Source organism: Barbus barbus (genome assembly GCF_936440315.1).
Source record: "Barbus barbus genome assembly, chromosome: 37".
In the NCBI taxonomy this organism is placed as follows: domain Eukaryota; kingdom Metazoa; phylum Chordata; class Actinopteri; order Cypriniformes; family Cyprinidae; genus Barbus; species Barbus barbus.
The window spans coordinates 15,200,291-15,210,784 of record NC_136715.1 but is presented as its reverse complement, the minus strand read 5'-3'; the positions used below and the strand labels follow the sequence as shown (position 1 = coordinate 15,210,784).

General features: G+C 38.4%; 1 protein-coding gene across 2 annotated transcripts in view; it reads left to right on the top strand.

Annotated features, from left to right (window-relative positions):
• Positions 1-229: 229 nt before the first annotated feature.
• Positions 230-10,494, top strand: part of cdh4 (cadherin 4, type 1, R-cadherin (retinal)) — a gene marked incomplete at its 5' end in the record, with an annotated part of 231,956 nt that continues 221,691 nt past the window's right edge. For both annotated transcript variants that reach the window (XM_079396513.1, XM_079396514.1), the window contains 2 exons: positions 230-295; positions 2,587-2,698. In XM_079396513.1, coding sequence (XP_079252639.1) covers positions 230-295; positions 2,587-2,698 — 178 coding nt within the window. The remainder of the gene's footprint in view (positions 296-2,586; positions 2,699-10,494) is intronic.

Sequence of the window (10,494 nt, the reverse complement as noted above, 5' to 3'; positions counted from 1 at the left end):
TCAGTGTGTCTTTAAGTAGCACGCTGCGGTAGGAGGAGTTGTAGCGGTTGTGACGCCGCCAGCGGAGCCGTGGTGCTGAGCTGAACAGCGCCTGTCCACCTGCAGTAGGGCGCAAGACCGACCGGGACAATATTCTCTCGCATCGCTCAGCGGAACCCTGCAACCGACAGCACGTCTCACAGGAATTATCTCTGCGTTTGTGAATAACAAACATCTGCCGCCTCTGCTGATGGCCAAAATGAAAACCGGCTGCGCGATTCTTGTGGCTTGTGCCTTAGTTGTGGGCACCTCTTTGGTAAGACTAAATGTTTTATTTACAAACACTCTGGAAGTAACACTACTAGACCGCGACTTGTATTTGTGCGTTTTATGCGCAGTGGTGCATCGAGCGTTTACTTTGTCTTTTTGGAAATGCAAATTTGCTTTCGTAGCACTTCTGTAACAGTCGATTTTTTTCTTCTTCTTTGAAATAACATTCAAACAAGTAAATCAGTTTGTGCTGAACACTGGTCGTCTATCAGGGAGCTGCAGTGGCTTGCAGCTGCACTTTTAACACACATTGCAGAGGATGCGGCGATGCCTGTGCTGCTCTGTCCTTACTGGAGGAATATGCGATTATGCAAATGAATTGTATTCATATTAATATGTTATGGAACGTCAGGAATGATTTAACATGTTGGATTCTAGAGAACTGGTTACTTTGGTCAGTGGAATTATGAAACATTAGTAGTTAAAGACGCACATATACCAGTATATGAAATCTAGAAAGTGCTGGGGTGTAGAGTAAATATAAGTTCTGGAAATAAGACATATTGCTGTTGGATGTGGCAGATATTGACATTCTCTTTGATGACTCATTCAGAATAAAATCTGTATCCAGCTGGGGGTGAAATGTAGCTATAGAGCTGTATTCACATGGTGGGCAGAGGCAGCACTGCTTTAGAAAGTAACCATCTCACAGCCCTTTGACTAATGTGATCTGTAGGGATGCTTTGACACAGACTGTTCCTCTGTGGACGTATGAAAGAGCTTAGTGCGTCGGCTCTTTGTTGTCTTGATTTTTCAGGTTCCTAGTTGTCTGTGTTTCCGAATGGAAAAATATAGGGAGAGAGAGAGACCCCTAAAGGCAACCTCTCGTTCAGTTCAGACACAGCCGAGGCCTGGGCTTGAACCCTGAATCGTTTTTAGAAAAGCCTACCATATTGAGACTGACATAACCTGAATATGACCCACCATCTAATTATGCTAAATCTCTGTGGTGAGCACTATCCATTGATGCATACACACACACGCTCACACACACACACACACACACTCTAGGTCACTATCCTAAAATAGATGCCACTGTAATGGGCACAATTTCTCTACTGATTTAAATGGCAGAACTCCAGCACAGCCGTCTTTACTCCGCATTTCCTGTCTTCCATTGCACCCCCCCCCTTTTTTCCCTCGGTTTGTTTTAATCATCAAACAAGCTCGTTTAGCTCTTTTTAATTTTTTAGAAAAGCTCTTGATGTTTTCGCTTGTGTAAATTTCTTTAAAACCACCATTAGGGCATTAGAATGCAGGCCTCTGAATGTGAATTAAGAACATCACAGATTTGCAGCTTTTGATTTAGAATGTGTTCATTGGCATGGAACTATTGAATATTCAAACACTCTACTGGACTATAGTAATGATTCATAACCAGAAGTACATGCACAGCAGAGGGTGTTTAAGCAGTTACAGTGGGTGCTTGGAAAGATTGAGATGTTGCTTTGTTAGAGCTACATATATATATATATAGAGAGAGAGAGAGAGAGATTTTTTTTGTTAATTTTCAAATGCTTAAATAATGTAATAACAATCACAAAACAAGTATTCTTGATGATTAATCCAGCATTTTCTTTAAAGAATTTAATTAAATTGTACTGAAATTGATTACTGATATTGACTGACTACAGTGATTATAATATAATTTATTAAAACTTATTATTAATGTTAATATTAAAGATGAATTAAATCGGGTAAAATGGAACACATTTCTGCTTTACAGTCAATGCAGTTACTGGAGTGTTATAAGTGTAATTTTTAAATGTTTATATAGTTTAATAATAAGTACAATTACTCATTTTGATGATTAATCGCAAGTCTTCTTTCAAAATCTTAAAGAAAAAAAAACATTTTAAAGCATTTTATACATTTGCATTGATGAGATTCATAACAGAATATGTTTTATCCCATATATTTTATTTCATTTCATTTTATTACTGATTTTGACAGACTAAAGTCATTATAATACAATTTATTAAAAGTGACTTAAGAATAATATCAATAATAAAGCTAAATTATTTCCAGTTCAAAGGAACACTGTTGATTAGTTTGCCTGAGTGGAGGGTACATAAGATAAAAAAAGGTTTAAATTTGTGTATTCATTCCTAATAGTAAAACGACTGCATCCCTGCTCTGTGAGTTTGCCTCCTGAAGGTATTTATATCGGTTTCGATAACCTTGAATAAGAACCACAACCCTGTGGTCACAAATCAATTTGCCTAACCACTTCCCCTCTCCTGTGTCTTCATAGCCAATAATGTCTGTCTTTCTCAGGGGAGTCACGGAAACGCTCAGACCATCGCTCCATGCAGACCAGGTTTCTCCCAGAGTTTCTACACCGTATTTGTCCCCAGGGGTGTGCTGCAGGGCCTGAACATTCACAAAGGTAAGAGCTTGCAGTGCATTGCACGATTTGGGGCTGGTTTAAATGTGTGTGTATGTGTGTTTGTGTTAATCTCAGTGGAGCTTTAGCAACAGGTTTGTCGGTGAATGTAAATGCTCGTGCATCACTTTCTCTCCATCGTTCTCTGTGTGTAGGCTAGATGTAATATGTTGAAAATAATTCTAGCTTCATTATTGCATATTTATGGAGAATAATTCCTAAGTAATCAGAAGACGTTGAATATTCTTTGGTACTCTCACCTATGCAGTAATTTACATTAGTTGTGCTTACTGTATGATTCCTCAAAAGGTGTTAACAGTGATCCAAAACCAGTTTCATCCGGCTTTAAAATAAGCACAGTGCGGAATAACAAGCACAAATAAACGGTTTAGAAAGGAAGAGCAGTGATGCAGATATGCCAGCGAGCTGAATGTTGATAGTACACACAGGACCAGTAATGCAATTACAACACGTTTAAAACACACAATGCCTTTCAAATGCAATTTTCAAGGTCTGCGAAATGTCAGGTGATGCTTTTAAAGAAACACATCCATGCTGTGCCAGAAACTACGCTTCCTTCTTGGTGGGTGTCGAAAGCGTATACACGTTCCTAATCGTTGAGAGCTACAGTTGGCACACGTCTACATTATTAAAATGCACAAAGCCAGTGTCTCCTACTGATCACAATCAATATGCATATTATTCAGCTGTAATTTTTTCGACTCTCAGACAAACCCTTGCTGGATGATTAAAAACATAAATAAATAAAAAAACGGAAAGAAAGCCATAATCTGAATTTAATGGATAGTTCAGTGGCCCGGCAGGCTATAGAAGCCTCATTTAAATCTTTTTTAAGATTTGTCTCCAGCAGGGTGTTTTTGCCACTTTGAGCTTTAAGCTTTTGCTTCTTTTTTCCTGCATGTAATGCGTGTAATACAGTTCCTCTATTCTTTCCCACTTCTTTTCAGCAAGAATTCAGCCATCCTTTGATTCTGTCGATTTTCATTGTCATTGTATGTGTGTGTGTGTGTGTGTGTGTGCGTTATGCAGGGATATGCTTTATCTATGGAATTTGTTTTGCTGTTACGGTAGGAGAAAAGATGTCGGGTGGGAAAATTGGACTTGCAGAAACAAATCATACAAGAAAATGGAACATTGATTCGATGAATTACTTGTTTTTTTCCACCTCATTCAAACTTTGATTGAGTATAACTGTTATTAGAGTAATCAATGGTTTTATTCACATAAACGTGGATGTGCAGAGGGAGATTTAGGCCTATTTGTTGTTCTCATTCTAGCTGCAACTTCTGCACTGATGCAGGAACACAAATTCGAATCTTCGCAGTAATTGCGTGATCTGTTTTATCATTCTATATGTTTTTTTATTCTAAATACTTTTAGAAACGTTCCTCATTTACAGTATGTCTAAGATCTGTTTGTTTTGATTCCAGCCTATGGAGGTGTTGAGGGAACATTGTCAGTCATTGACATGTCAGATGTGCTTGTTACACAGCAAGTCGGTGGAGTGTTGGCGTGCGTGTCCAAGCGCTTGCGCATGAGTCAATCATTTTGTTTACATGTGGATTTAGATATGAGAATTTTGCTGCGATTGACTCTCGAGCCTGTGCCCACAATATATCCACCAGCCACCTTTCCTTCAATATCCAATAGTGCACTCTTCATTTTAAAAACATGCTTACCCCAGCACAACTAGGCACTCGGGTGTATATCGTCAGGCTGCAGTATGAGCCCTTATAGAGAGTGATTAATGTACAGTCACTGGCCTGGAGGAAGGGTGATGTGTTCAGAGGAACCGTAGTAATCGGGGAGTGGGGTCGCCTCACAGGGACATTAATGATAACAGCCTTGTGTAACCCAGAACCGTCAAAGAGGAGAGTAATGGGTGAACACTCGGTAGGGCCAGCGAGCATGAAGTCGAGAAAATCCAGCGTCAATTTAGCCGTGATTGTAAACATTGGCCTGACACCTCGAGAATGCTAATGCCGAGATGGGAATTCTCAGGAGCGCAGTGTGGTCTGAGAGTTGAACTCGGCCGAGGAATCGAGAGTAGAAAGTTCCGCTTGAGTTGCCTCCATAACTGTTTAATATGGCTGCGGTACACTGGGGTGAGAGTGAGCGATTCATCTCAGTTCTCTAGGTACTGCTTAGCATTGGTCTCTAAAGGCTGGCCATCCAAACAGAATCAGATATGACTACTCTTTCATGGCCAGAGCAGTCGGGGTGTCTGCCAGCTGTCCGCTGGTCTCGCAGCTGCTTGCGATGCAATTTGCTGATTCCGTTTAATTAAACCGCTAGCTTGTTGTGTTTATTTTCTATTCATTTACAAAGGTGTTTGTTCACACCAAGCTTTTAATTATAGCAAAGTTTGGGTATGATGACAACAGCAGTGCATTTATACCTTTTATGCTCTAATCCTCGTGATCACTTTTATTATACTTCTATGGATAACGAGCCTATTAAAGACACGGTCTTCGAATGAAGTCGACCGGAGTGGTTATAATTCAACCATCCAACGTTTCTAATATCTTTACAAGGAAAAAACAGACAGTGTGAGTCCCTTCAGGTGCTCTGCCTCGCTAGATGTGATTCATCTTCACTCAGCATGTGAAAAGATTCATCATTTATGCTGACAAAATATAAATGCCAGGGTTGTCACATATTCAGCTGGCCTCAGGAGCATATGAAAGGCACCCGCATGGACACGGTAAATAGGTATGGTAAGCATTTGTGTTTTACATGATTGGAATCTGGACTCTAAATGGGAAGTTTCGAACCGCTTGTAACGTTGACTGATGATGCGATCATTTAGCGTGGCTCGTTATTGCAGTAGGCAGTCTGGCTCAGGAGAAAATTATATTTTATGAGGTTTTATTGTGTTACGTCATGTCTTACGGCGTTTATGCAAATGTTTATAGCTGTATAAACTCATGCATAAATGGCCAGTCTTGCTGTGTTGACGTGTACGTGAGGTCCAAGCGTTTGAGACCATTCTGGAACAAAGGAACAAAGGAGTATTACATACAATCTGTAAAAACTAGAAATATGTGATTTGTATTATGTATTTGTATTAATATGTGATTCATAAACCCCATGCTGCTGTCATGGTAACACTACAATAAGGTTCCATTTGTTAACATTAGTTAACTCCATTAGTTAACATTAACTTACACTGAGAAATATTTGTAAATGCTTCATTTATACATTATTTGAAGTTGTATCTGTATATATTATTTATTGGATGTGAGCAGGGTGCAAACTACGGGGGAGCCAGGGGGAGCTCGGCTCCCCTTAATAAGACATGGGCTCCCCTGAAAACGTGGTTTGTGAAATTTTGGGGGGTCTCGAAAAATATTGACAATGTGTTATTTTGATGTGCAATTTCAGTTTTGTGTAATGCGATCATCTTGGATTATTATGTGTAAAATTGCAAAAATATCATTCATTCATGCATGACGGAGATTTGAACCTAATTCACTTCATTAAAGATAACTATACATGCTATTCTTAATGAGCATCAAGCTGTGGGGGCGCTGCGGTGCACATTCATTCAACTCATGTTTAGTGCATGTTAACTCAAAGATTCTTGGGAAAAAATATAAACGTTGGATTCAACACATTGGCCGTAGATCTGCGCGCGCAGTCCTTGAAATACATTCTGCAGTTAGCATCATACAGCCACCATGGCAAAAAGAACACAAGGCAGTTTAATGGCACGACCGAATCACCTGCTGCAAGCCCTGTTAGCACACCTACCGCCGGGATGACAACGCAAGAAGTAAGTCTTTGTAGAGCCCTGCATTTCGGCCCTGGCCCGACGGGCCCCGACTTTTTTTACGCCTCTAGGGCCGGGCTTCAGGCCAATTTTCAAGTCATAGTTCAGACGCGGGCCGGGCCGGGCCTCGGGCCTGTTTTGGGTTTCTCCTTATTTTTATATTGTAGACATCCATCGATTAGTGATGAAAAAAATTGCCGCGCTGGTGGAGACAACACGAGACCGTGCCGCGACTGAGAGCAGCTCGATGGTGTTTAGAGTCCCGCAGCAGCGCAGCTAAATAGTTCTGCCTTCAAATGCACGCAATAGGCTAAATCTTGCTGAAAAACCCCAGCAAACATAACCATGAATGTGTCTGCAGGAAATAGTAAGGAGATATTTGAATTATTTACTAATAAACTAATGTTTTCTGAGTCTGTGTCGCAAGGATGAAGTTGCTGATCCTGACTCGCCTTCTCCTCATTAGACGCGCCTTTAGAGAGAAATGCATCTTTATTGATTAAGATTATAATAAAAGAGTTTTTGTTTTCGATTTTTTGATTTCGTTAAGTAATAATTTAAAGCTTTCTATAGATGTATGTATCATGTCTGTGAGGCATGTATTCGCTCAGCTTCGGTTCATTTTTGTGAAGCGCTCCTGTTCAAGACGGCAGAAAGCACATCATGTTTGTTTTCTTTGTTTTATAAAAGAACTACCTTTTGTTGATATTGTGAGTGCCCACAAATACAAGTAGACCCTTTACAGGTCCAAATGATGTATTACTCTTACCTTTGATCAGGCTATGATCAGCTCATGCAGCTGGCCGCTTGGTCTTTACTTTAAAAAGACAAAAACTTATAGGCTGTTTAACAAACAAAAATGCTCCAAACGTTTTCTAAATTAACTTAATAAAAACGAAACGAAATATAATAATTTTGCCATTACACACAAAACTGAACTATTTTAATAGCCGAAACAGTAGTATAAACTGTTTTAGGAGAAGGGGAAAAAAAAGACGCCCCCCCCCCCCCCCCCCCCCCAACAAATAAAAAAAGGTGGGCTCCCCCAAAGTCCACGGTATAGTTCGAACACTGGATGTGAGCTAACATGAACCACTCTATCTGTTATTATTTAACTAACATGAACTAACTGTTAGCTAACATAAGCTAGCATTAACCAACTGTTTTATTTGAATTAATATTAAAAGGGTTGATACATACTGTAACAGATGAATCAATGCAAAAAGTCAATGCAAAACAAAACAAAACAAAAAACAAGCCAAATATCTGTATTTTATATGTATAAATATAGAATATATTTATGTATATTGTACATTTTTCACATGTACACTTTATTTATAATATATTTCTCTGTATTTTTAGCCTTTTGTTGTAAATTTACAGTAATGTTTAGCTGATTTTTCTTTTTACAAAACAAAATTAGGCTAATTAGAAATTTTAATTTGAAAAAATTAAACCATTTTTTTTATATAAACTGCAGTTCAAATTTTGGGTTGATAAGTTGTTTTTTTATATTTTAAAGAATGTTAAAAAAAAATAATCAAAAAATTATGTTTATAATATAAGGCTGTGTTTTTTAACATATCAGAATGCAAATAAACAACAATATTGTGAAAAATATCAAATGTTTTTGTGTAAACTGTGATTTCAACATTCTTCGATAAATAGAAAGTTCAGAAAAACAGCATTTATTTGCAATTATAGAATTCATATTAAATGTCTTTGTTGTCATTTAACACATCTTTGGCAAACAGAAGTATTAATTTCTATCAAAAAACAAAAACAAAACAAGAAACCACTTAATGACCCCAAACATTTGAACGGTAATCTTCATAAAATCAGATCAGTATAGATTTACAAGAAGAAAATAAAAGGATTCATATACAACATACAAAACGTTTATGAGAGTATATTGTCCATGAAGACGAATGGAGCATATGAGCGTGGGCCTTTTTCAGAGCAGGACACCACCTGGGAGAGATAAACCATGAAAACGGATATTCCACTGATTGCACATTGTAGTGTAAACCATCATCTTGCCCTAAGAGCAGGATCAGGTACTTTGAAGCCAAAGACGGAGAGATGGAGATGGGGGGAGGACAGGTACATTCTCGCACAAAAAATAACTATCTGATTTGAGTTGCACTTACCCCTAAATGGTGGTCTGAAACGATGCTGTCAGAATGTGTTCAAGAGAACATGAGCGATGAACTTCAGCGCATAACCCTTTAATATCCGACACTGTGCTGGTGGGAAATGGAAGTCAGTCGCCTTTGCCGTTAGTTCAGAGGCGGCCATTAATCATCTTAATTACTAGTGCTTATGCATAGTCAGAGTCATTTGACTTCTCTGGCAGATTTGTGGCATTTGCAGTGCCATAAAATATTGTGCCTGCTTGGATTTCTTGGATATTCTACATATATACCACATTTTGTCATCAATAAAATATAGTAAGACCCCACTTCAGATGTCCTTTCGCTTTTAAAAAATATGCCTCTCCCACAAGGACATCCATTAAATCCACATGCACAGACATCTTATGGCAGTTTTACGATAAAACCAGAACTAGGACTCCACCTGTGAGATGGAGACGCTTGGAGCTTGGACTCCAGGGCTCTCTTTGCTTTCCAGTCATGTCTTAAAGTTTACCTCATTATCTAGCAAACACATTGCTCTCCATACTTACACCGTGCTGTGGAACCTCTCATGGATACAGACATTCACAAAAGCTCATTAGGATGGTTCTGCTTCAGCCCTGTGTGTAGCTTTGCGGTAACAAACAACAGGGTTAAGAGTTTATTACCAAACATAACGTTTCGACTGAATTCTGATCGAATGAGCTAGATTAAAATCGTAAATTAGTAAATAATAATAAGAAGAAATGTTGAAAATTAATAGTTTTTAAATGAGTTTATAATAGATAATTATTTTTTCAATTCCCTAACATTTTCCATTTCCATCTCATGGTCAGGTTTTGTGAAAGAACAGCTTATAAAACTTACAGCTTTTGATTTAATTTCATAATAAACAGCATGATCAAATGAAATAAACATGTTCTGTATTGCTCAAGGATGTTTACATTTTACACGGTTGAAGATAACATGATTTGTGCTGTTCTCAAAGATGAAATTTCCTTGCATTATATGCTGTTAATGAACAGAAACCAGTGAGGTCTGCTACTCGGCTCAAGTGGACCAAGCTTTCAAGAGTGTACAATATGCACAGACTTGGTTTGTGTCATGCCTGATTTATTTTTCCGTTCTAGTGTTCCACAATATATCAGTCTATAATAAAGGGAGAAATCTTGATTTCCTTGGATCTTTATTTTCCTTCCCATCACTCTGTCTATCTCATGCTCTCTTTCTACCACTCACCTAGCAGTTCTTAATTAAGTTTTCTTATGAAACCATGGTTGACTGTCTATTTGAATATAAATCAGATTGGATTTTCATCTTAAAGGCAGACTTTTCACTGCTGGCTGCATGTATACTATTAGCCAGCAAGGCATTTCTCATTTGCATTGGCCCCGTCACTTAGAGTTATGTTCTGATCTAACGTATTCAGATGCTTTGGTGCTTAAGGTCATTAACCTGAGATCGAGGTGGCAGAAGTGGGCTGTGATTCTGCTGGAAGGCCTTGAGCACACTGCATTTGAAAGAAAAAATGATGTTGATTCATTCATAATTACCAATACTGAAGTGAATGCTTCTTTTTTTTAATAGAAATTTCAGTTCGTTATATATCAGGGTGAAAAACATGGCGCTTACGCAAGGACACTTCAATCCAAATGCACAACTTCTATCTATAATACATTTCCGTGTGATCAGACTGTCAAAGAATGACTAGAAGGTAATAAAAGGAAATTGTTCAGACTTATTCCTTCAGTTTCACTGAACACATTTGACACATTTTGACAAATTGGGCATTGGTACTTGTCTCATGAGCATATGCCAAGGACAGCTAGGGCAGAGGTCAAGTCATATGGACTATTTTAGGGTTCTTTTGT